Consider the following 26,864-nt stretch of genomic DNA (forward strand, 5'->3'; position numbering starts at 1 on the left):
AAAGGTAAATTAATCAGAAAGTATATTTTACTGGTTCTATTACCATATTGAAGGAAAGTTGAGGAATGAAATTAGGAAGAAAAAGGTATTTTGAGCTTTATGGAAGCTCACCATTTCAGGACCCTGCTCTCCTCCAGTGGCACAGATTGCACAAGTGCCCAGGTGTACTGCAAAGCAGTTCCACTGATTCATCTGGGGTGGTACAATTATTTTTCATCAATAGAAATCCCTGGGCTAGGAAACAGAGGGGGGGGTGGGGGGGAAAAAGGGTCCCACTGCTTATCCGGTGATCTGGCGTGGACATCCTTTAAGGATAGGACTGGGCTCATCGGTGATGCCTTCAAGTAGTCTGGCATCACTTACTTTTAGGCTTGCACATGAGGAATTGCCACTTGGCAAATACCAAAAGACTGGAAGCACCTGTGGGACTGTACTCCATTACGAGCCAAATAATGGTCTTCAAGCAAGGAAGAGAGAAAATTAGAAGGGATGAATTAATGGCGCTGCTCCAGGATGCATGCAACCAACCCGGAACGAACACACACACACACAACGCAAGTCAGAGGAGGTTTCTTGGTAAACTGGAGGGGCATTATGGTCGCTCTTCTGAGAGTTGACAATACTTCAATTACAAACAAAATGACACAGGAAATGCAGCAGGCAGTTACTTGGCAATTCAATTAAGCATTTTTTTTTTTTTTTTTATAAACTTTCCTTGCAAATGCCATTTGGAAAAAAAATACATGCTAAAAAAGATGTAGAATCAATTGCTTCAGTTTCTGAATACTATTTTCCTAGCAATTTCATAAGCTATTTCAGGAGGTCAGAAGTGGTAGTGATAGAGTCCTAACACACTGCACCACATACTGGAAGATGCAAATATATTTGCTCTTGCTTTACATTTTCCTGTCCAAATGTTACAATGCCAGGAATCAGGCCAACAGGACCAAAAGTTGTTCTCTAAAATGCAGAAGTTAATTTTCTATTACAAACCAAGGGAACTTCACAATAGACAACGAGGGCATCAAATGGACAGTCAACTTGGCTTGGTCACTGCACCTCCAGTGCAGTTGGGGGAAAAATAAAACCTAAATTTTGTTGGATCATTGCAGCAGCTATTAGGATGACTTTATCCTTTCAATTTGCAGAGTACAAAGGGAAAGAAATGCATACAAACCACTTGCTCATTAAGTGTGCAGGTCATTTAAGCCTCAAGCTGCTCGATTCCAAAACAAATCAGAGATCTCTTGAAATTCAAGCTCAAAATCTCCTGAAGGGCCTCTTATTCTCCTCTCTCTCCCCCCCCCCCCCCCCCAACAGCCCCCATCCGCCAAAAAAAAGAAAGCCATTGCTTTCTTTTCCAGTCAGATGTTGTAGTCTGGAGTGTTGTTTCCTCTATAAAATCAACTCTATTTAAAAAATAAAAAAAAAACACACATGCCACATCTCTCGCCTGCAGGAAAGTAAATAACTAGGAAGGCATACAACCATATATGCAGGTTAGCAAATGCAAGGGAAATCTGAATGAGAGGCAGCCAGAGAAATGTCCCTTGCAGATTAGGGAATTAGTGGTAAAGAAAAACTGATAGGCAAGTGATATATACTGAAGTATGCATAAAATATACCTTTCTTGTATTTTTCTGAGTTTTTCTGGATCCCTCGAAGGTGCACTTTCAGTTTTCTGTTTTTCTTGCTGATGAGCCTCTACATGACTTCTAGATGGACTTGCAAAGTCTACTGCTATCAGTACATTATCAGAGAACTCATCTCCAAGGCCATATGGCATAGAAAGGCGAATGACAGAATTAGGGAATACCCCTGCAATTCCTGAACTACTTCTACCATGAGGGCTTCCTGGTACAGATGATGTTGCAGTGCCAAAGGTGGAAGAGGAGCTGCCTGTAGTGGTGGAGGTCAAGGTAATTGAAGAAGCTGCCGTAGTACCCTGGATAACATTTGGTTGTTCTCTGCTCAAGTTTTCGTATGTTCGAACTTCCCTTTGGAGCACTGATGATCGGTCTACTCTAGCTTCATCTATGGTACCGTTAGATGTGACAGCCATTCTTGCAGTTTCATCTCTTCCTTCTCTTCTCCTTCTGAAGAGAGGAGTACACCTGCTCCGTAATGAAGATGACAACCACGAAGCAGTATTTCTATTTTCAGAATCATCTGGCCTTGAACTTACTGAACTTTCTACCCCCACATTAAAGTTTTGAGATTGTGAAACTGTTGGCACTCCTGGTCTTCTCCATCTCAAAAATCCAAATCCCGGAGAAGATTCAGAGGATTGATTAGGTGAAAAATTAGCAGCATCAGGTCTGCCAGTGCTACTAGCCTGCGTGGAATTTTCAGGTCTTCCACCTAGTGGCACATTTTCTGAAAGCCCAAAGGAATGTGTTGTTTCAAAAGACCTTACATTTGAATGCCCCTGGTTGGATCTTCGGCTGCCAGAGAAAGTCGAAGACATACTGGATGCCAGACGTGACAACAGCTGTCTAGGTCTACACCTGCTGCTAGATTCTGCTGCAATGTCATTTAGTGGTCTTGGCTGCAGCACAGACATATTTCTCCTTTCTGAAGTTGCTGATTCTGAAGCTCCAGGTCCAGTTCTACTGTGCATAAACCCACACTCTATACTTCTTTGTGGCATCACTTCAATGTCTATTAAGGAACTGTTGCCATCAGAGGACCTGGAAGAATTTCTGCTGGCGTCTCGCGAGAATGTAGATGGACTCTCTGAAGCGGAGGAAAGTGCTCGACTTAAGCTTGATGTGGTGCGTCGCAAAGATCCAAACAACGTGTCTCTCGGTCTTGCACCTTGTGCATAGGATGACAAAACTCTATCTTCAAGTCCTAAAGTAGGAAAATATATTACATTAATTAAACAAAGCCTGAAGGTTAAAACTATCTGCTCAAATAGCTGTACATATATTAAGAAGGCCCTTGCAACAGGTTTTAGGTTACCATAACAAAACCAGGAATGCCCATTTGGTTGCTGGCCTACTACGCCAAATACAACAGTAGCAAAGCAACTTATGTTAAATGGAGTTTTGTAAGCAGGAGTGAAGGTAAGGAAATGTTAATAGGGTATTTTCACCTGACAGATAGTTATCAAGCACGTACTTCACCGTGTTTAGTTTTAAACCGGATGTTTCAGTTAACCCCAAATGAAGGGCTCTTCTAGAGTGTCCAGGAATTATTTTAGACAATCCATTACAATATAGACACTCTCAAAAATATCTAGAAGGAAAGACAAATACCTGAAAAGCAACAAGTGTTACAAGTTGTTTTTTTTAAAAAGAACTGAAGGCTTTCTGGCTCTTTAATGCAGTATTTATATATTTAAGTTGAGCTCCTCCAGTGGTTCAGAGGTAAAGCTAGCATTAGAGAGCCATATAGACCAGGGGGTTCCAGTCTTTGATCTAGAAGATGTGCTGTTAGTGGATCTCAGCCAGGGAACTGGTAGGGGTATAAAATTTGCCACAATATCCTTGGGTTAGTCAAATTGAGACCGTCAGCACACAGACCGCAGATGAGAAGGGAATCCAGCTTGGCTGTGACATCCTATAGCCTGCTGATACTCATCATTACACACGCATAAATAATTGCCATGTGAATAAGTTACTGGATGGTACATGGCACCCACAGAACTGCATTCCCAGGAAGTCAACAAATGGAAAGAGAAAGAAAACTGGCAAAAAAAGTTAATTTGAAAGGGTAGGCAACTGGTGTACAATTATCCAACTTCCAAATGCCACCATTTTCCTAGTCAGGACAAATAAATGTGCTGTCAAGTTACAAGTGATACGTACATGAACATTTGCTGCTGGACTTCATCTCTTAAGAGTGAGGAATGCAAGGCTGCACTACAAGCTCCCATTTTACTACTTCCAGAAAATAGAAGTACTCAGCACTATACTATTAATGGAATGAACATTAATGCAAATTGTGATTTAATTGAAAATCTTAATTTTATTTCTGTTTAAAATACCTGTTGAAGTAGAGACAAATGTGGCAGTAGCCTGGCAAAACCCCCCACCAGTAATGAAGATCTAGATTTGAATTTTATCTAACCTTCATCAAGTTCAGTTAAATTATGCAGGTAAGAACATTTTAAAAAAGTACAAGATACTATACCACTTAAGAGCAAAAACCGTACAAACATTTTATAGATAAAAATGAAATTATCCACTTCAAAATTTCAGTAATTACTGAATCTTGCATCGCAAACAATGTAGGTATTCTGTTGTGTTTGAGTCAATTTTTGTTAAAGTATTTTACACTATGCCATTCAAGTTTAGTTTAGAATAGCCATGAAAAAGAAGTTGATCTGCAAAAGAAATATGTAAAAATATTTTGAATGAGTGAACAGCATTAAATATATACATGATGAATTATCATTCCTATGACTATAGGCATCACCTTCTTCAGCACTGGACTCTGTTCTCCTTTCCATCTCTATTCCTTCACTGAGAATAGTTTCAGCTCTAGATGCTGAACTGAATTGCACCGCTGATGATCTTGGAAACTGACTACACCTCCACATCGAATCTGAGAAACAAAAGTGATCTGTTTGACAAGTTTTGAAACCGAATAGGGAATACATACCGAGACAACTACTTTGTTTATAATAAAAATATATAAAAAATTAAATGAACTGCACAACTAGCCAATGTTTCCTAATTAAGCTGTGATATGCAACAGTACTATACACACCCACCAGTATTTACTATCCCAGCCTAAAAATTATGGATTTAAATAATGAAAAATATTCTATAGTTTACAATGAACAGATTTCTACAATGCAATAATTAAATTGTATAGAGACAGTAAGCTTTGTTGGGGGGGGGGGGGGGGGAAAGAGTGTCAGCTATGCACTGGACTATGTGTAGGGGCACGCAGACAACGGAGCTCCTCAGCAGTTGTTACTCAACCAACTCAAATTAAGAATCATCATGGAAACCTATGAATTAACCCACTCGATTGATCAAAACAACTCACTCTCGACTCATAAGGCATTTGATCTTCAGGACCTATGGGGTACAGGACAGTCAAGACTGAAAGCTGATCAACTAATGCCTGAAAGGTGAAACATAATGTAATTTTGACTTTTGTTCTACTCCATGTTAAAATGCAATACTGAAGACTCCACTTTCCAACCTATTATATAGGCTCAAAACTTTTCAATTCAACTTTCATTTAAAGGAAATTAAAGAAAATATGTAGATGTGCAAGTGTTAAGCAAATAATTTTACAGCACTCTATGCATATTGTTAAGCTGTTACATCAGAACTTTTAAACCATCTTTCTCTCATATGTCAGAAAAGAGTCAGTTAAACCCAGACTGTGGAGAATGTCTGTCATTTGCCAATTTAAGAGGCTCAAAAAAATCAGTGAATGTACTAGAAGTAATGTTTTGAATTCAGTATCCTGCCATTGTATACCCACTATCTTGAAAAATTCCTTTGGTAAAAGAAGTGAGAAAGAATGCATCTTTCTCTGTGGCCACTGCTTGAGAAATACTGAATGCCATTGACATCAGAGCAAATAACTAACCAACTTTTTTCTTTCCCCTTTGGGGGAATTTCGCATTGTGCTAACTGTACAACACTTCAAGTAGCTGAGTTAGAAAGGTGTGGGCAGAACTTGAACTAAATCTCTTTCAAAAAGTTACATAATTTGGAGTTTTAAAGGCCTTGATAACTGAAGCAATTCTTCATAAGTTTAAAACGCTGACTGCCCTAGGAGAACAACTGTTTTAGCCTGTTCCTGTCCCACTAAAATAGATTATCTTGACTAATGTTCCCTGTAATTATTTATTTATTTTGAGCCGCGCACCCCATTCAAAATACCACTCATGTGCGGGTTTTCTATTGAAAAGTTGACAAGCTGGCTGCACGAGACCCCTGGATGCTGCGCAGCTTATAGGGAATATTGATCTTTACTCTCTTCTCCAGCCCCCCTAACCAATCCCCACCACTAACAATTTAAGATTCTCTGGCGTTCTGACGAAAGGTCATCAACCTGAAACGTTAACTCTGCTTCTCTCTCCACAGATGCTGCCTGACCTGAGTATTTCCAGCATTTTCTGTTTTTATTTCAAACTTCCAGCATCCACAGTATTTTGCTTTTGTATGAAACTGCAGGAGATGTAGCAATTGTCCAGAAAATCCTCCCACCCCAATCTCCAGGGCCCCAAATACTCCTTACATGTGAGATCACATGTTTATGTACTGATGCTGCATTCACTGCTCTCCTCTACATTGGGGAAACCAAATGGTGATTAGGTGACTTCCACTGAACACTTCCATTCTGTCTAGAAGTGTGGCCCTCGTCTTGCCAGTTTAATTCCACCTCCCATTCCCACTCTGACCTCTCAGGCTTTGGTCTTCTCTGCTGTTCAAATGAAGATCAACACAAGTTTCCAAGAACAGGACCTCAGCAATCTGCTGAGCACACTGCAGTCCTCTGGTCCGAACATTTAACCACAGGAATTTACAACTGCATTTAATGTAGTAAAACTTCCAAAGGAGCTTCACAGAGGCATAATCAGAAAAATAGACAAGAGTCAAAGAAGGCAAGATTAGATGGGGTGACCAAAAGCTTGGTCAAAGGGGTGGATTTTAAGTAGTATCTTAAAAAAAGAGGGAGGTGAAGAGGTAGATGGGTTCAGGGACAAACTTCCAGAATATGGATGGGAGGACATTGCCACTAATGGTGGAGTAAAAGGGAGGGATGGGAAGGGTTGTATGCACAAAAAACTGGGATCAGAGGAATCAAAGGTTTGGGGGTGGGGGGGGGAAATGGAGAATATAGCACTGGAGGAAGTTAGATATAGGGAAGGGAAAGGCCAGAGATATTTAAACACAAGGATGCAAATTTTAAATTTGCGGCACTGGACGAGTGGAAGCCAATGTAAGTGAGGGCAGGGATGTTGGGTAAGCACAACAGAGTTTGGGATAGGATACGGGCAGCAGTGTTTTGGGCGAGTTGAAGTTTACGGATGTTGGAAGATGGCAGGCTGGCCAGGAGAGCACCGGAATAGTCAAGTCTGGAGGTGACAAAGGCATAGATAATGGTTTCAATGGCAGATGGGAGAAGTAGGCAGTCTTTGTGATGGGCAAGAGATTAGGTAGAAAGGTCAACTCAAGATAGATTAGGACACCAAGGTTGCCAATAGTCTGATTCAGCTTTGAGATAGTAACCAAGCAAGGGGAGAGAGTTGGAGTATTTTGTTTGTGCTGGTGGCCGAAGATGATAGCTTCAGTTTTCCAAATATTTAGCTGGGGGAAATTGCAGCTTATCCAAGACTGGGTACTGGGCAAGCAGTCTGACAGCATAGAGGCAAAGAAGAGGTCAAGAGGGCAGAGAGGTAGATTTGGTCAGTGTACACATGGAAGTTGACTCCCTGACTTCAAACGGGCAGCATGTAGAGGAGAAGGAGGCGGCCAGAAGATCATTTGACCCATCAGGTCTGTTAGCTCTTTGCTAGAGCAATCCAAAACTAGCTCTGCTCTCTTCCCCATAGCCTTGCATCTTTCTCTGCTTCAAATATTCATTGTATCTTAAGAGAAAAATTGGTGGTCTTGACTTAAACCATGCTTGTGGCAAAATATTCTATTCTCCAACAACCCTCTGTGTAAAGAAATTTCTCTTAACTTCTCTTCTTCGATGATTTTAAACCAATAACTCCTGATCACCATCTCAAAGACCAGAAGAAATGGTCTTTCCCTATTCACTATTAAAAGCCTTGATCAGTCTAAAAAGCATTATTAAATTTCCTCTTGGCCTTTCTTGCTCCAGTGAAAATAATCTCATTATCACAAAAATTTCCTCACAACTTCCCATTCCTGGCATCAGTCTGCTACATTTACAGCATACACTGACTTTAATATCCTTTGTAGAATGGAGTTCGCAAACTGTGTTTCTCTTGCATTTTCTGTTTTAATTTAATTTCTGTTGCATCCACAGGCTTTTAATTTTCTTCTTCATTTTTCATTCTTTTGTTGTACATAGGCCTCGTGTCTTTTCCCCACTCCTCCCCTACTTTTGTCCATGCCATATGTCTGTATTAACTCACTGATTATATCACTTTTTTATGCAACAGTTTGCAGGTCATTTAACACAAACTCCCTTTCTGATGGATGTATCTATGTAGCATTCTCGTCTCTGAATCAGAAGGCTGTGGGTTCAAGTCCCACTCCAGGTACTGGAGCACAAAATCTAGGCTGACACTCCAATGCAATACTGAGGGAGTGCTGCACTGTCAGAGGTGCCGTCTGTCTGCCCTCTCAGGTGGGCGTAAAAGATCCCATGGTATTATTTCAAGAGCAGAGAGTTCTCCCTCGTGACCTGACTGATATTTATCCCTCAACCAACACCTTAAAAAAAAATCTGGTCATTATCTCATTGCTGTTTGTGGGACCCTGCTATGCGCAAAATTGGCTGTCGTGTTTCCTACATTACAACAGTGACTACACTTGAAAAAAGTACTTAATTGGCTGCAAAGTACTTTGGGCCATCCCAAGGTCGCAAAGGCGCAATCTAAATGCAAGTTCTTTCTTTATTGGTTCTGCCCTCTCCTTTTCTAGTTTTTCCAACCTACAAGTAGGTTACATTAGAAAATGCTCGTAAGCTCAAATGCCAAAACTACTTTCCTTTCCAACTTCATATTTTATGAAATCTTGAAATTATCATTAGGAATAAAACAAAATCCTGTATGCCCCAAATTACAATCTTGTATCTAAAGAAATTATGCAAGTAACTTTCACCTGAAACTAAGGAAAAGCAAGACAATTAACTTACATTTTGGGAATACTAAAGTTTAGTGTTAACACAGTAATGTATAAAGAGGAATATCTAGATAAAAGAACTGAATTAAATGCACATGTTTTCTGGGTTTAATTTACCTCCATCACCCATTTCTACATTCTTAGCTCATACTCAGCATCCAGTACCATTAAACACCACACTTTCCTGCTTGGGAAAGCCTAAATTAGCATCTCTCCAAGGCATGCATTAATATTAAAATGCTTGAGAGAAATTATTTCCTGATTCGATTCGTTATTGCCTCTAAAAAATATTAATTTAGGTAACAATTGTTCATATTGCATTTAACAGGCAATATTAACACGCTAAAAGTAATGCCTCCAATACCCATGTCTATTTGTGACACTTTCCAACCTGACATTGCTGTTACTCCCACATACCTGCAATATCTATTTTCTCCATTGGTGACACTGACAATTCCCTCACCCGCTCTCTGGCTAATTCCTCACTATCTGCTCTCTCCAAAACTCCAAGGCACCCCCCCTGCAAAGAGTACAATATAAGCACTCATTGCGCTTACCAAATTATGGGACTGGTTTAACAGCAAAAGATGAAAGAGGAGGCCAAGGGCAATGTCGGAGCAAGGAAGTCGGAAGGATGCCAACAGACAGGTCAGACGAAGATGCAAGAGCAGGCCTGAGGGTGGGGTAGGAGACGGGAAGCAAGTGGAGAGGACTTGAGCCAGCATAAAGGAGGCAGCAGGCCTCGGCCCAACAGTGGAATACTATGAAGGGAGCACAACTCCAAATGTGCGAGTGGGAGACCAAAAACTCTCAAAGTTTAAAACCTGCAACTAAATTCTCAATTTAAGAAAGGAGCAAAATAAAATGGCGGACAGAGCTCAGTGGCCAGAGGCCTGCAACTACACGATGACGGGCTACTCTTTACATAGAAATTCCTATTATGAAGGTTTACATAGCATTCTACATTATAAATGTTGACTGTAAATGCTGAATTATTCAAAAATTGTGACAACAGGAAAGTTTGCAGGCAGTTTTACACGCACCTGCACAGAAGTTGGGACATCTGTGGGGTTCTCGGTGCTGATATAGGGGAGCTACAGATATCATTTATGATCTAGTATTAGAACCATTTAATCTTTCATTGGTTCCAAGATGATTTAACTAGACCCCAGATAAACACAAAAATTCAGCATTCCATTAAAAAAAACCAGCTAGGTTTCCAGATTGGTCTGAACAGTTAATTTAAGGGTACTTAAATCAAGTTCTGCATTTTTCCCCAAAGGGATCATCTGAATAGATCATAGTACAGGAAACTTTCTGGTATCCAGCACTGACGGGACCGAGCTGGTGCCGTACCATCAAAACTGCCGTAGAAACCAGCGCTAATGTTAAAACAAACCCTGTTGCTTAGCAACAGCTTCAAAACAGTCGGCCGCAGCGTAAAAGCGTCTCTGTAGCTAAGCAACAGCTTCAGCTAGACCTTGCAGAGCCTGACTGGAAAAAAAAAGCAACGAGAAGTAAAAAAAACTTATAGGAAACGGCTCCTGAATTTTGCCGGTAGATAGAGCTTTCCGGACATTTAACCTCCGGTTAAACAAAAGTTTCCTGTATTTGTAACTGCAAGAAAACTAAAATGAAGGACGTGTAAATATATATGGTGTAGTACTGCGCAAAAAAAAGGAATCCAAAGTTTTATCCCTGGTATGCGCCGTGTTAACTAATCTCAATTGAGGCAATGCAGACAAGATTTCATCTTAACACTTCCAGATTATGCCAAAAAAGGAAAAGAAAAGCCAGCGTTCACTGTGCTGACTGTTATGTCAACATGGTTTTATGAAAGGGTAATCGTGTTTGACAAATCTATTAGAGTTCTTTGAGGAAGTAACGAGCAGGGTGGATAAAGGGGAACCAGTAGATGTAGTGTATTTGGATTTCCAAAAGGCATTCGACAAGGTGCCACATAAATGGTTACTGCATAAGATAAGAGCTCATGATGTTGGGGGTAATATATTAGATTGGATAAAGGATTGGCTAACTAACAAAACAGAGTCGGGATAAATGGGTCATTTTCAGGATGGCAATTGGCAACTAGTGGGGTTATACAGGGGTCAGTGCTAGAGCCTCAACTATTTACAATCTATATTAATGACTTGGATAAAGGAAGCGAGTGTATTGTAACCAAATTTGCAGATGATACAAAGATAGGTGGGAAAGCAAGAGGACAAAGAGTCTGCAAAGGGATATCGATAGGTTAAGTGAGGGGGAAGAATTTGGCAGATGGAGTATAATGTGGGAAAATGTGAGGTTATCCACTTCGGTAGGAATAGAAAAGAAAAATATTTAAATGGAGAAAGACTACAGAATGCGGCGGTACTGAGGGATTTAGGTGTCCTCGTACATGAAACACAGTTAACATGCAGGTGAAGCAAGTAATTAGAAAGGCAAATGGAATGTTGGCCTTTATTTCAAGGGGGACAGAGTATAAAAAGTAGGGAAGTCTTGCTACAACTATACAGGGAGCTAGCGAGACCATACCTAGAGTACTGCATACAGTTTTGGTCCCCTTATTTAAAGAGGGATATACTTGCATTGGTGGCAGTTCAGAGAAGATTCACCAGGCTGATACCTGGGATGGCAGGAATGACGTATGAGGAGAGATTGGGTCAATTGGGCTTATACTCACTGGAGTTTAGAAGAATGAGAGGGGATCTCATTGAAACTTATAAAATTCTAACAGGACTAGACAGACTGGATGCAGGAAGGATGTTCCTGATGGCTGGGGAGTCCAGAACCAGGGGTCACAGTCTAAGGATAAGGAGTAAGCCATTTAGGACACAGAGATGAGGAGGAATTTCTTCACCCAGAGAGTGGTGAACCTGTGGAATTCTCTACCACAGAAGGCAGTGGAGGCCAATTCATTAAATATATTCAAGAAGGAGTTGGATATATTTCTTAAGGCTAAAAGGGATATGGGGAGAAGGCAGGGACAGGGTACTGAAATTGGATGATCAGCCATGATCTCATTGAATGGCAGCGCAGGCTCAAGGGGCTGAATGGCCTACTCCTGCTCCTATCTTCTATGTTTCTATGATTCCTGGGATGGAAGGGTTGTCTTATGAGGAAAGGTTGAGCAGGTTGGGCCTATACTCATTGGAGTTTAGAAGAATGAGATGTGATCTTATTGAAACATAGAAGATTCTGAGGGGGTTGGACAGAGTAGATGCCGAGAGGATGTTTTCCCCTCGTGGGGAAATCTAGAACGAGGGGGCATAGTCTCAGAATAAGGGGTCGCCCATTTAAGATGGAGATGAGGAGGAATTTCTTTTCTCAGAGGGTCGTGAATCCTTGGAGTTCTTTACCCCAGAGAGCTGTGGAAGCGGAGTCATTGAATATATTCAAGGCTGAGACACAGATTTTTTGAGCAACAGGGGAGTCAAGGGTTATGGGGAGTGGGCAGAAAAGGAGTGGAGGCCAAAAATCGGATCAGCAATCTCATTAAATGGCAGAGCAGGCTTGAGGGGCCGAATAGCCTGCTCCTATTTATGTTCTATGCATACATGTAGATATCAGGCAAGCACCAGATCAAGCTCAAATGAATAGCTTCCTTATCCCTTTCCTGCTCCTCCCCTCCCAACTGAGCAGCCCATCAACACTCATTGCTCAGGAAAAATAGAAAATCATTGTAGATTTAAAAAAGCTCAGGCCGTGACTCCAAATTTACAACCTCATAGCATTGGTTTCTGGAATAGATAAGAAGTTGGCTTAAGTGTAGAAAATGAGTACTTGTTTAAGGAATTATGTCAGAGTGAGGAGGGGTTAGTACGGAGCAGGGTGCCTTAGGCTTAGTTAGGCTATTGTTTCTAATTTACATAAATAATGGTTGCAGTTATTCAATACAAAAAGTAGTCAAATTTGCAGATGATGCCAAGCTAGGAGGGACAGTGGAATTGGAGGAGACAGCTCAGAAATGACAGAATTGAACAAAATATACAGATGAAATTTAATGGAGGCAAGGCAATGTACTGTGCATAGGAAGAAAAATATAAGCAACACATGTACTCCATGAATAGTGCCGAAACAGCCAAGGATGAAGCTAAAGGGGACCTAGCATCTTAGCAGATTTCATGTTCAACACGTCAACTAATCCAGAGCAGCAATCAACAAAGCCAATGGAATAGCTAAAACAGTAGCATACAATTAAGAAGTTGTGGCAAAACTGCAAAGTGCGCTGGTCAGACAGAATCTCGAGTACTGCATCCAGTTCTGAAGAACACAAAAGGAGATGTTCAAACATATGAGAGTGCAGAGAAGAGCCATATGGCTGATCCATAGTGTCAGAGGTCTAGATTATCAGGAAAGACTGGAGTAAATGGAGCTCTTCAGTCTGGAATGGTGGTGATCTTAGAGAAATACAAGATAGTTAAGGGAATGGAAAAGGCAAATATTACTTTGAGTTAAACTGTGGGAGTAGGACAAGGGGCCAGAGGTGCAATCTAGTAAAAGGCAAATTTAGGATGGAGGTCAGAAAATTCTTTACACAAAAAAAAAAGTGATCAGTGTATGGAATAGACTTCCAGAAGAGTAGTGGGGGTGAAAACTCCAGAATCTGAAGAAACAATTGGATGCTGCTGAAATGGAGGGAACTTTAGGATCTTGTCTGGATAGAGGAGTGAAGATGGACATCCTCATCCATAACTATCTTGTGATACAAATCCAGTTTTCACTGGCACTTGCACTGTAAATGTGGTCTAAAACATGGTAATTGGGTTTTCACGTGCCAAGGCATCCAGCTGATAAAAGTTTAAGGCAGTTACTGGCATTCCAAACAAGATTCACCACAAACTTTGATATCGCACCACTGTATTGTATTCAAGCACAACTTGAACAAATACTTGCGCTAAGTCACCATCCACTGGTTCCACCCAATTGCTGGTACTGTATGCTATAGCTGCTGTCGCATCATCTATTGCCTTGCTAAAGTTAACACTTCACGGTTTACCCATGCAGATGTATGTATTGGCAATATCACAAGAACAATTTCATGGTGAAGCTGATCTGGAGAACATCTAGCAGACCCTATTGCAAGTATAAACTTATGCTCAGAGTGACAATACAATTCAGTGTGTCAGGTCAGTGTAGTGCATGTTGGAACCTGTGCCACAGTAGGGAAGCACAACAGAACCAAGAGGTATCCTTGGCCACTCGCATCCCATTAGAGTAGATGTCGCAGGGCAGTACAGAGGAGATCACCCACCTAACCCCCTCAGCTATACAACCTTAGGGAGAGGAGATAGAAAAAAGCTAATTGCAAATGAAGTTCAGGTGGGTGGGAGGGAGAGGAGAAAAATACCTGAATTGTTGCTCAAGCAATTGGTATTATTACTAGAAGAACAAGTCGATGCTAGTTTAGGCCTCTTGGAATCACTGGTCTGAGACTGGGTTAAAAACCTTGCAGATGCTCCTGGAAGTCTTTCTGTTTCACTATATAAAGTAGACTGCAAAGGTGCAGATAAATGGCAAGCTTCAGATGTGGAGAACTGTATAAAAAAAAAGTTAGGCATTAATTTTCCAGAAGCACTATGTATCTTTAATCAGCTGAGCATTTAAGAGAACAATGAAACAATTTCTGAATCTGAAACGGAGATTACCATGCTACTTCCGTTTCCTGGACAACCCATGGACCATGGCCTTTCACATCCTCGTGAGCTGCGAGCTGAAGCAGTAGTCAATAGCTTCAAAAAATGTTCGCTGTGTTCTGGTTCAGAAAGAGGAAAATCTCTGTGGGAATTATGGTGCAATCGAGATCCCTACAAGAAAATAATAGCCTTCGTAAGGCAATAAATGGGAAGAGTTGGCAAAAGGGGAGGAATATAAAGTAAAATCTGCTAAAATCGAAGTTGTGGAACAGCTTCGCATCACATTTTATCCCATGCTTAAAAGGAGATAGCACTGAATAAATAAATCTTCAGAGCAGGAAAATTTAAAGAAAAAAAATTAAATACAAAAGACAGATTTTTGCAATTTCTATGAAACATGCCATTTGAAACACATCATCTTTTAAGATCAGACAAAAATTTTAGCATTTAAGATATTTGACACTACTCAATGGTAGTTTCAGGTCTGAATCACGATTGTCATGTTTAGCAGCAAATCTGTCCTGTGTCTTTGAGGCCACTGCTATAAATAAGCAAATCCAGCCAAATTCAGCTACTTTTAAATTGCCATGGTTAGAGGGCAGTTGCACATGCTTGTAAATTTCAGCCTCCAGGTCGAAGACTAGCTTTCTTTTTTAAACATTCACTTCTTACATGCAACATGTGCTAAACACAAGATTAAAAGATATCTGCTAGACATGGCTAATATATAAAATAGACACGTACAATGATCTCCTATAGCAATACTCTGACATTAAAAGATATACCATTTTGCAACAGGAACCTTGTACCATATAATGCACAATACATTATTCTGCTGTTAGGGCCAATCTGTACTTAAGCTGGTCTGATCAACAAGGAAATAATCTACTCGGCTTCAACTTCACCAACCTACCGATGAGACAAGTCAGTGAACAATAGTCAGTATGAGAGCCCACTGCACTTTGTGAAGACAAAAGCAGGTTTTCACAATGTGGATCCCTCCTATTATAGTGTTGAGAGACAGATTTGGCAGATCTTGCAAGCCAAAACTGGGTATCCAAGAGGGACTGTAGGCCATCAGCTGATACACATATAAGCTTATGAGTTGGCACATGCCCCACTCCTCCATCACAGTCAAGCCAAGAGAGATCAACCCTGATTTAATAGAGACTATAGGTAGTCATACCAGGAGCAGCATTAGGCAGAATTTAGACTGAGGGATCAACCTAGTTAAGGTACAACACAGGGTTGCACGCTGTACACCAAAAGCAGCAGAGTTCCACAACCAACAAATTACAGAAAAGCTCTAACAGACAATGGGCAACTAACAGGAGGAGGAGGTTCCTTGAACAGACCATATTCAACTACAGCAGAGCTCAGCACGAGTATAAGTGAGATGGCTTTATTATTTGTATGCACATTTAGCCAAAAGTACACCGCACTTTAGAAAAGGAGGTCAAGGCCTTAAACTGGGTGCCAAGGCAATTTACCAGAATGATACCAGGGATGAGGAACTTCAGTTATGTAGAGAGATTAGAGAAGCTGGGATTCTTCTTCAGAGAAGGTTCTGGGGAGATTTAATAGAGGTACTCAAAATGTTGTAAGAGTAAATAAGGAGAACCTGTTTCCACTAGCAGGTGGGTCAGTAACCAGAGATCACAGATTTAAGATAATTGTCAAAAGAACCAGAGGGGAGATTTGAAGAAATTGTTTTGTGCAGAGAGTTGTCATGATCTGGAATGCACTGCCTGAAAGGATGGTGGAAGCAGATTTACTAGTAACTTTCAAAAGGGAATTGGATATATACTTGAAAAGGAAACACTTTCAGGGCTATGGGGAAAGAGCAGGGGAGTGGGACTAACAGGATAGCTCTTTCAAAGATATGCCAATATGCATACACGTACGCACACTCACATACATAAAAATTTAGTAATTTAATCTTCCCTTCCAAAACTGTTAAATTAACTCAAGCATATTCCTCTCCCTTTCAAATTCATCATTACCGAATCCATCCATCCAACTACTGCCACATCGCACCTCGCTTTCCTTTCCAAGATACCCAAATGTGTTGTTGCCTTTCAGCTCCATGGCCACCTCACCCAGAACTCCATGTGGCTTCGTCCGGTCACTGCATTGCAACCACCTTAGTCAAAGTCACAAATGACATGCACCAATTGCAACCAAGATGGGTTAGTTCTTTCAACAGTTAACAAAACCAGTCTCCTCCACTGTCAGCTTTGTAGACTGCCCTTGTGCTGTTTCACTCAGATCTCTGTCTCAGCTCAGCCATTGCATCTCCAACATTTGCTTCTCTTCCTGCCTCTGCACTCTCACCTCTAGAACTACCAAGGACCTATCATTTGGCCCTTCTCTTCTGCACCTAAATCTTCCACTCTCCGCCATTATCCACATGCACAGGGTCAGCTTCCATAGGTATGCTGAAAACACTCCGCTCCAATTGTCCACATCTGCTCCAATTGTCCACATCTGCTGTCAGAATGCTTGATATCAAGTCATAGATGAGTCAACATTTCTTCTAATTAAAACACTGGGATGAACAAAACCATAAACTCTGCTCCCTTAAGCCTGTCTGCTCTCCGGCTACTTACTCAGGCTGAATCAGGCCATGTGAAACTTCAGCATCCTTTTCAACCCAAAGCAGAGTTTAAAACCTCACATCCCATCAATCAAGTATGTTTACTTCCACTTCTGCTCCCAACTCACCCTACCAAAACACTTGTATGCATTTTTTGTCACTACGTACTATACTCAATTCCTATAATGTCCTCCTTGCTAGCAACCATCCTCACAAACTCACTAAATCCTGGTAATCCATCATCTCATCCTCACTGACCTACACTATTTTCTTGTCACCCAGCATCTGAATTTTAAAGCCCTTATGCTCATTTTAAAATCCCTTCATGGCCTTATCCCCTCTGCAACCTCCTCCAAAGAGGATTGAAGTAGCTGTTACCTGAAATTCAGTTTCCAATTTCTTTGGAGTTTCTCTTGCTGCATACGAGTCACCCAGGCCATTTGATCTACCCTCATATAACTTTTTTGTTCCCGAAGATGCTGATAAAGGGTTATGTGCTTCAACAGATACTCTTCGGGGTATCCTTGAGGGTTTGGGATCCATCCTCACAAAAACACTACATTAAAAAAGATTAATTAGATGCTTCTACATTTGAAAATTAGACTTCTACTTAAATGTGCCTTAATCCTTTAGTGTTAAGATATCTATACAATTATTAGTCACTCCTAGTTACCATATTGGTTAAAAGGTAGACAAAGCAGATATTTTGTGTAGACTATCTTCTAAATATGACATAACAAAGTCCCACTCCAGTGACATCTTGAAGAATCATTAAACTTATGAAGACCACTAATTAACAAGAAAAAAAACTTCACACTACATCAGCCAAACAAAACAGATTTATTGACTGGGTAAAACACTCATTTCAAGCAGGCATGTGTGTTTGGCATGAATGACACTTAAAATCGGTGGGACACCTTATTCCTCAATTAGGTGGGAGCAACAGAACATTAAAAAACACCTTCTGTGCATGGCATTTAGCAGGCACAATAGACTACTCTCCTTGTTGAAAGGATCCAACAGTTACAGACAAGAGCGCTGCATTTTACCAACATATGTCTAAGCAGAGATGGAGGCAGATAGAGACAAAAAACCACATACTAAACAAGGCACTTAAATCACTACTTACTGTATAATGAAATCTTAAATCTTCTAGTTATTCCATCACATGAGAACTAGTAATATTGGTGTGGCAGTTTTATTGCTCCATTTCATTTTTGACTGCTTGACTGATTTGCAGAGGAAGTTTTGTTCCGTAAACCACTGCAGACATAATTGATGATGGCCTTGGTGGGTGGCACAATGACACTTCAACATAGTAGGACCTAGGTTAACATCACATCACAATTCCCACAGGACAAGATCCCAATCCCTAATGTGCTTGGGGTACAAGGAAAAGAACAGAGTAGTGTTTTCCCACAAGTAAGAGGAAAGTTAGAAGAGAAGCCATTACAAGCAGCTCACACCCCTAACTGCAATAGGATTGTTATAAAAAAAACTGCGATATATCACATGCTCACCCACAAAATGGTGTACAAGGTTGAGGGAGACCAAAGCAGAAAAGAAAATAACTTTACAATGGGGCAGGGTAAATGAGAAGAAAATCTATGTTAAAAGTGGTGATGCCTGCTGTGCTATCAGCAGCAACAGAAATAGTCATTGTGGGAAATTATATGAAGTGACATTATGCCACTGACCAATCACCAAGTGAATAGTTTATGTCCATCAAAGAAAACTTAAAACAAAACAGGACTGGACATAATTGAAATAGTAAGTTCAAGTAAGATTCAATGAAAGTTACATGCAAGTTTCCATCTGTGGACATCCATTGACCTGGTATCATGTACGATTAGGCTACTGAAGTATTTAGTTTTATGAAAAACTAAGTCCTCAAGGTGGATATTATTAATTTGTCTCAGTGCATTTATCTGCAAATAATTTACCCCAATCAACAAATACGCTATTTAGCAATTGCTGGAAAGGAAGTTACATTGCTGAAATAATGTTTCCCTGAAAAAAATCAATTCACAATCAGCAATTGTTTACAGAGATCTTCACACTATAGTCTGGTTGCAAGCATATTGGGCCAGCCATTGCAAAAGGAAATAGGCAACTTTTGAAAAGCACACAACAATTTCACAATTGAAATTCAAATAGTATCTTGCTAAAGTTTATAATGCAAGACCAAATCTTAAAAACAACCAAGAATCCTTTTGCCTATCAATGTGACATCAAACACAAAACAGACACCAGTCTCTGAACCTGGACATAAGAAAGCTCCAAGCTAATTCCACCCTATCCAGAAGTCAACTTCATCCCGCCACTGACTATAAGCTCTATCGCAATGTCTCCTCCCTATTCTGCATTTACATCCAGGACATAGCTGTCCTAATCTTTTGTAACCTAAATTTCATCAGTGTTCATTCGTGGACATTTTGGCTGCCACTCTTGGCCCAAGCCAATTACTTCCATCTCCCTTTATCTTTCTCTCCATCACCCTTCTTACCCGGTTCCTTCCCTTCCCGTTACCCAGTCATGCCTTTCATTTCTCCCCCCCCCCCCTCCCTCTGTGCCTCTCTTGGCATTCTCCAAAAGGGCCCATCGAGTCACTTGTTGTTACCTCATGTGCAGCAATCCCAACTGCCCCATGCTTCTCTCTTGCCGACCTTCCAAACCCAGTGCACGGGCTGGGGCCTAATCTTGCCAACCTCTTTCCTATCCGCCTTATCCCTCCTACCGCTGACCCCGTGGACTCTGCCAGCCAATCAACATCTCCCTCCAGAATGTCCGTTTACTTGCAAAAAAGGCCCTTGCCATCCATAACCTTATTGTGGATGATTGCATGGACATCATGCCCTAGATGAAAACTTGGCTCACGGATGAAAACACCTTCTCCCTTACTGAAGCCACCCGCCTGGCTATACCTTTCACCACTTGCTGCCCCAAACCGCTAAGGTGATCAATTCCTTGGTTCTCTCACCACTCACATCCTCCTTTCCCCCTTCCAACCGCATTTTCTTCTGCATCCACCCCATGGAGAAAAAACTTTCCCCCAAGTCACTTACAACAGCATTTTCAAACTCCCTTCGGCCCTCCATTCGCCACGATACTTCTGCAACTGGCAATCGGCACAATCACTCCCTCACCTCCGCCTTTGATGCCCTTGTTCCCAGTAAAATCCTTACTCTCTTCCACCCTGGTCTTTCCCCTGAAATGGCCCCGACCTTTGCTGCCTTAAGTCCAAGGGGTGCAGACTTGAACATGGCGCACAACTGGTTTAGCAATTCATTGCCAGATCTGACTTGATCATAAGCACCATCAGGCCCTGCTCTCCTATGCCAAAATTGCTCACTACTCCAGGATCATCCTGGAAAGCAAAGATAACCCCAGCTTCCTTTTTCCATGTTGGAGTCTCCTGCAATTACTATTCTTTCTGCCCCTGCACCATTACCTCTGGAGTCCCTCAAGGATGTTTCTTTATCGCCCTCGGAGTTCTCACCTACATGCTGCCAGTCAGCAGCATCATCTGAAGACATGACATCAGATTCCACGTGTATGCTAAGGACATGTAGCTCTACCTCAACCCCGCCACTGCCTTCGTGTGGTTAAGCTGCTTGTTTAACATTTAGTCCTGGATCAGCCACAGTTTCCTACAATTAAACATTGGGAAGACTGAAGTCATGGTCTTTGGCCTCCACCGCAAACTCCGTTCCCTCGTCACCAATTCCATCCCCCTTTCTGGCCACTATCTCAGGCTGAACCAGGCTGCTCGCAATCCTCGACGCCCTATTTGACATGGAGCTGAGCTTCCGATCCCATATCCTCTCCATCGCGAAGCCTGCCTACTTCCACCTCTAACATCGTCTGTCTCAGCTGCTACCTCAGACCATCTGCATCTGAAACCCTCATCCATGCTTTTGTTACCTCCAGACTCAATTATTCAAATGCTCTCCTGGGCAGACTCCCATTTTTCACCCTCCATAAACTTGCTCATCCAAAATTCTGCTCTCCGTAGCCTAAGCCGCACCAAGTGCCACTTATCCATCAGTCTTGTGCTTGCTGACCTACATTGGCTCCCAGTCCACCAATTCCTAGATAGTAACATTTTCCTCCTTGTGTTCCAAATCTTACACTGCCTCTCCCCTCCCCATCTCTGTAACCTCCTCCATCCCCACAACCCTCCAAGAACTCTGTGCTCCTCCACCTCTGGCCTCGTGTGTAACCCCCACTTCTTTCACCCCACCACTGGAGGTTGTGCTTTCAGCTGTCTAGGCCCCAAGCTCTGGAATTACCTCCCCTAATCCTACACCCCTACACCTCATTTAAGACCCTCCTTAAAAACCTACCTCCAACCAAACTTTGTCACCTGTCCTAATGTCTTTCTTTGGGTCTGATTATACTCCTGTGAAGTGCTGAGACGTTTCCCTATGTTAAAGGTGCTATATAAAGGTTGAAGGATAGGTGCTATAGTAGGACTCGTACTTGTGCTCGCCATACTGAGGAGTTTCTGATGTTAGTTCCATTACTAGGGAAGGTGCAAGTGGTGGCTTTAAAATGCAAGAGCTCAAGTCATTTTTGGAAGAACTAGACACATATGGAATTGGTCATCTGCACTAATTGCTCCTGATGTGGCTCGGTGTCAAATTTTGTTCTTTAACATTCCTGTGAAGCGCCTTGGGACATTTTACTACGTTAAAGGCGCTATATAAATAAAAGTTGTTATTATTGGGTGATTCTTAACTCTGGCCATGCAACTTCCTGCAAAGGCAGATTGTAGAAAGTCACTGGATCATGGGTACAATGTCTCTTCGTGGGAAGTGCTATGAAACCACTGAAAGGAAAAATTATGCTCTTAAAATCTCGCTCTTTGAGTTTACGATATCAGCTATGTTGCTGAGCAGATGCATGAGAAACCTAGATCCTTCCTTTACAGAGATGGAAAATTAGGGCAGTCCTCTTCAGGGTGCTTTTCAACAACTTGTAATAAACAAAAACTTGCATTTATTAATGTAGTGCACTATCACATTCTCAGAATGTCTCAAAGTGCTTCAAGCACGTGAACTACTTTTGTGTTCCAGACCTGAAACGTTAACTCTTTCTCTCCAGTTCTGATGAAGGGTCCCAGACCTGAAACATTAACTCTGTTTCTCTCTCTCCACAGATGCTGCCTGGCCTGCTGAGTATTTCCAGCATTTTCTGTTGTTATTTGTGTAGTTACTGTTGTGTAAACAAAGGCAGAAACAAGGCTGCAGGTCAATTGGTCTATCTTATAGACTGGTTAGAAAAATAGAAGTGTTGCCTGCAAGCATTTATATATATTTTTTCAAACTTGGTTTCATTTTGATTGAATGGGGGGGCGGGGAAGAGAAAGAGGAAGCAGAGGACAGACATGGAGCCTGCTGATTGCTTGAATTTTTCTATCAGATTGCAGTAGACATTTAAGTTAAGGAAGTTGACTGAATTTTCTCAGCATAAATATGAAGAGGAGTGATAAAAGGCCAGGGATGTGTACACAAAAAAAAAACTTGCCTCACTGGGGAAGTGCGAACAGCTAGCTTCCTGTTTGCAAATTGGGTGATGCTAAGAGTAACCGTTATGTTGAGGTCTAATAATAATCATAATGTATTTTTTATGTTTGAACACTATTAATCTTTAGGACTTTTAAGTGCAGTTAATATAAAACTTGTGTCTTTTGTGATTCTAACCTCTGTGCATTCCATTTGACTGTCCATTGCCAATGTTTGACAGTTTGATTACATATGCTGTTACCAATGTTCCCTCTAATTTTTTAGTGCGTGGTCCCTTTAACTGGTGCGGGAGGAGGGAGTGGTGAGGTCTCCTTTTACAGATTCTTGTTTATTATCCGCCTCGCTCTTTTCTTTAAATATCAGCTTGGCTCAGTTGGTAGCACACTTTCTTCAATTTGAAGATTGCAGGTTCAAGACCCACTCCAGGACTAAAGTTTATAATCTAGGCTGGCACTTCAGTGCAGTACTGAGTGCTCCAATATTGGAGGTACAGTACTATCTTTCCGGTGAAAAGTTAAACTGAGGTCCCATCTGCCTAATTAGATGGGTCTGAACGATCCCATGGCACTATTTGAAAAGCAGGGCGGTCTTCCGGTTTCATTAGCAACATTCATCCCTCAACCAGTGTGCCAAAAAACAGATTAACTAGTCATGCATTTCATTTGCTGCTTTTGGGATCTTGCTGTATACAAATTGGCTGCTTTGTTTGCCTAAAATAAGTGACTGAACGTTAAAGGTAATTAGATATAAAAAAGCATGGGACTTCCTAAAGAGAAAAGTTATTATAAAAATGTAAGTTTTTTCCCCCCCCCTCTGTCTCCAGTTGTGGAATGTTGCTAGAGCTAGCTTTCAGTGGTCTACCTACAATTATTTCAAGAGAAAGCAAGAGAATCATTATTGTAAGATGTACTTTTAATCAAATACTTCACTTCCACTACATGTGCTAGGATGGCCAACCTCCTAATATGCTTGGTTTTCCTTGTTGGGGAGCAAAGGAAAGGGGCACCGAATCCTAACTTTAGCAATATATCACACTAAGTATGCTGTAAACAGAGGTTAAGAGATATAAACAGCAATTATATTGGACGCAATGGGCAAGGAGAAGGCATGGTGCAATTGGCCCTGGTTGGTATATTATGAATATCAATGTTTATAAAAGAAGCCTTATGTGTTGCATTCTACTGGCCTTGTTTTTGGTTGGGCACACTGTTGAAGGTTTTCTAGTGGAAAATAGAGCCGAGGTGGTGTAAAAAATCATACCAAGAGCTATCTGGGTAGATCCAGGGTTCCAGCAGAGTTGAGTGGTAATCAAATACTGTTACTTACTTTACAGGACACATTATATAGTAATGCTGCCAAATATGCAGTCATTTTTAGAGACCAACATCATAAAATCTTACACATACCTTTTCAAATAATATTTGGAGTATGTATAACAAAACAAGTTACAGCAGAGACAGCAGTTTCCTTCTTCACCCTCCCTTCAACATTTTACCCTTACCTAATTTTATTCACTGGAATTAAAACAACCTTTTGTTAAAAAAGTCAGATGAACCGTAAAATACTGCAGTATCAAGATATAATACTGCAGTATCAAGATATATCCATAGTATAGTCAGACACTGTACATTCCAGTAAAACAGTTATAATGACTAGTTTGTGCAATCAGACTTGTGCAATCAGGCTTTGCGGAACACCTCCGTTCAGTCCGTAAGGGTGACCCCGAGCTTCCGGTCGCCTGTCATTTTAATTCACCGCTCCATTCCCACTCGGACCTCACCGTCCTTGGCCTCTTGTATTGTTCCACGGAAGCTCAACGTAAACTCGAGGAACAGCACCTCATCTTCCGATTAGGCACTCTGCAGCCTTATATCGAGTTCAACAATTTCAGATCATAACCTCGGCCCCTATTACACTTTCTTTCTTGTAATTTTTCCACTCCTTTCCCCCCCCTTTCCTTTTGTTTCTCTCTCACACCTGGCAGCTAGCTCTTGCCCTGCCAGTACACTTTACACCTAATTTCAGCCTATTACCATCTCGTCTAGCTCTTTTGTTTCTTTCACTTCTTTTGTCCGATCGCAGCCCTGCCTTCGATCTAATTTCTTTTCTTTCCAGTTTTGAAGAAGGGTTCGACCCGAAACGTCAACTCAAATTTCTCTCCACGGGTGTTGCCTGACCTGCTGAGTTTTTCCAGCATTTTCTGTTGTTATTTAAAATGTTAACTATCAGACATCAGGTAACCTGACAAAACATAGCTGTGGCACAGTGGGTAACAACAACAGCAACAAGTGGGTAGCACTCACCTCCAAGTAGACAGTTGTGGGTTCAAGTCCCACTCCAGGGACTTGAGCACAAAAATCTAGGCTGACACTCCAGTGCAGTACTGAGGGAGTGCTGCACTGTCAGAGGTGCCGTCTTTCAGATGAGACATTAAACCGAGGCCCTGTCTGCTCTCGAAGGTGGATGTAAAAGATCTCATGGAACTATGTCAAAGAAGAGCTATTCCTGGTGTCCTGGTCAATATTTATCCCTCAAATCAACATCACAAAGAGAGAGATTAGCTGGTCATTATCATATTGCTTTTTTTGGGAGCTTGCTGCCCGCAATTTGGTTGCCACATTTCCTACAATACAACAGTGACTACACTTCAAAAAGTACTTCATTGGCTGAAAAGCACTTTGGAATGTCCTGAAGTTGTGAAAGTCACTATTATAAATGCAAGTCTTTCTTTCTATATAATCCTGCAGAGTTTAACACTAAACTGGCGTATACTTAAAAAAAAGACAGGGTCCAGATTACAACGTCTCGAATATGTCCTTCGTGCCAAAAGCGTTGCTATTTCCAAACAAGTTTGCTTTAGATAATTAAATTTTTAAAAAACGCCAAACACAATATTAAGCTATCGATACTCTGTTCCAACTCAACAAATGTTCATACTTTTGCCGTAATTTATTGCACCATTACGAAACTACTAGATCTAACTGGTAAGATTAGATCAAGATATTTAAATGTGTGCCATGTCCAAGATGAAAGTTACGAATGCGAGCATTCCCATTCACAGCAATTACAATGTACTTCCTCCAACGTCAAAAAAGGTGAACAGTTTGATCATCGTATTTTTCACAGCAGATCAGTAAATGGCCTGCTCTGCTCTAGCACAGTACCTGGAATATCCACCAGCTCGACTCTGCTGCTTCCGTCCCTGCTGTAGGCCCAAACTGAATATTTAAAACACCTCTTGGGCTCGACTTTTACAGCACCAATGGTGTTAAAACTTTTTAAAAAGGCATTCAAACGCTTCTTAAAAACGGCACAAGCAACAAGGGAGGGAGGGGAAGGGACTTACGTTGCCTCAACGCCCAAGATCGATCTGTTTGCAAAGGGCTGCGAATATTACGCCTTTTAAATGCTAACTGAACATAACGCCGACCATTTGTAATGGCGTCCCTGTGTGGGTTCATTAGCTCAGACAGCAGGAATCATAGCATGATGTCACTTCCGGCGGCAGCCATTCTGAGGTCATGGCAGCGGACTCAGGCCTGCCGCGGCCGCAGACAAACAGGCTTTGGTGGATAATCGGGCGAACAACGCCCACCGGGGGCAGAGCAGAGGGACGGGCTGGCGGATAAGCCGATCGAAAGGTGCGCCCGTGATTTCAGTGCTGAATTTTACATTGTTGTTAACAAGAAACTCATTTATTATTCATACTTTCAAGTCACGAGACACAGTAGTTGGCAAATTGGGATTTACAAAGCGTGATTTCCCACCCCTCCCGAATGGAAATTGAACATGTAGAACGATATCGGTTGGGCTGTAATACCTTTCTTGCCAGTCTGTTGGAGACACCAAAGATCTCGTCCATCAGGGAGCTTAGCTTTCAAATGCACCACCTTACTACAGCAATTATTTTTGATATATGTTAATGCCCTCGGCAGGGCATAATCTCAGAGTTTGCAGATGACACAAAACTCGGAAATGAGTAAACAGTGAGAAGGATAGTAACAGACTTCAGGAGGACATAGACAGATTGGTGAAATGGCAGATAAAATTTAACAGAATTGTGAAGTGATTCATTTTGGTAGGAAGAATGAGGAGATGCAATATAACCTAAATGGTACAATTTTAAAGGGGTTGCAGGAACAGAGAGATCTGGGGTGTATGTACACAAATCTTTGAACGTGGCAGAACAAGTTGAGAAGGCTGTTTTAAAAAAAAGCATACGGGATCCTCAGCCTTATAAATAGAGGCATAGAGTACCAAAGCAAGTAAGTTATGCTAAATAACAACAGAAAATGCTGGAAAAACTCAGCAG

General features: G+C 41.4%; 1 protein-coding gene across 4 annotated transcripts in view; it reads right to left on the reverse strand.

The window, feature by feature from the left end:
* marchf7 (membrane-associated ring finger (C3HC4) 7) overlaps window positions 1-26,864 on the reverse strand; it is a 78,292-nt gene that overhangs the window by 39,502 nt on the left and 11,926 nt on the right. The window contains exons 1-6 of one of the 4 annotated variants that reach the window (XM_085986380.1): window positions 25,899-26,038; window positions 17,403-17,580; window positions 14,441-14,599; window positions 14,143-14,329; window positions 4,423-4,551; window positions 1,626-2,853 (exon numbers count right to left, since the gene is read on the reverse strand). In XM_085986380.1, coding sequence (XP_085842506.1) covers window positions 1,626-2,853; window positions 4,423-4,551; window positions 14,143-14,329; window positions 14,441-14,599; window positions 17,403-17,567 — 1,868 coding nt within the window. In that variant the 5' untranslated portion in view covers window positions 17,568-17,580; window positions 25,899-26,038. Of the gene's footprint in view, window positions 1-1,625; window positions 2,854-4,422; window positions 4,552-14,142; window positions 14,330-14,440; window positions 14,600-17,402; window positions 17,581-25,716; window positions 25,873-25,898; window positions 26,039-26,864 lie in introns of those variants that run through there. The other 3 variants (XM_085986381.1, XM_085986382.1, XM_085986383.1) reach the window with 3 other exon arrangements.

This window comes from Somniosus microcephalus, chromosome 4 (assembly GCF_052327205.1).
Source record: "Somniosus microcephalus isolate GS21.2 chromosome 4, FLI_Smic_1.0, whole genome shotgun sequence".
Classification (NCBI taxonomy): Eukaryota; Metazoa; Chordata; class Chondrichthyes; order Squaliformes; family Somniosidae; genus Somniosus; species Somniosus microcephalus.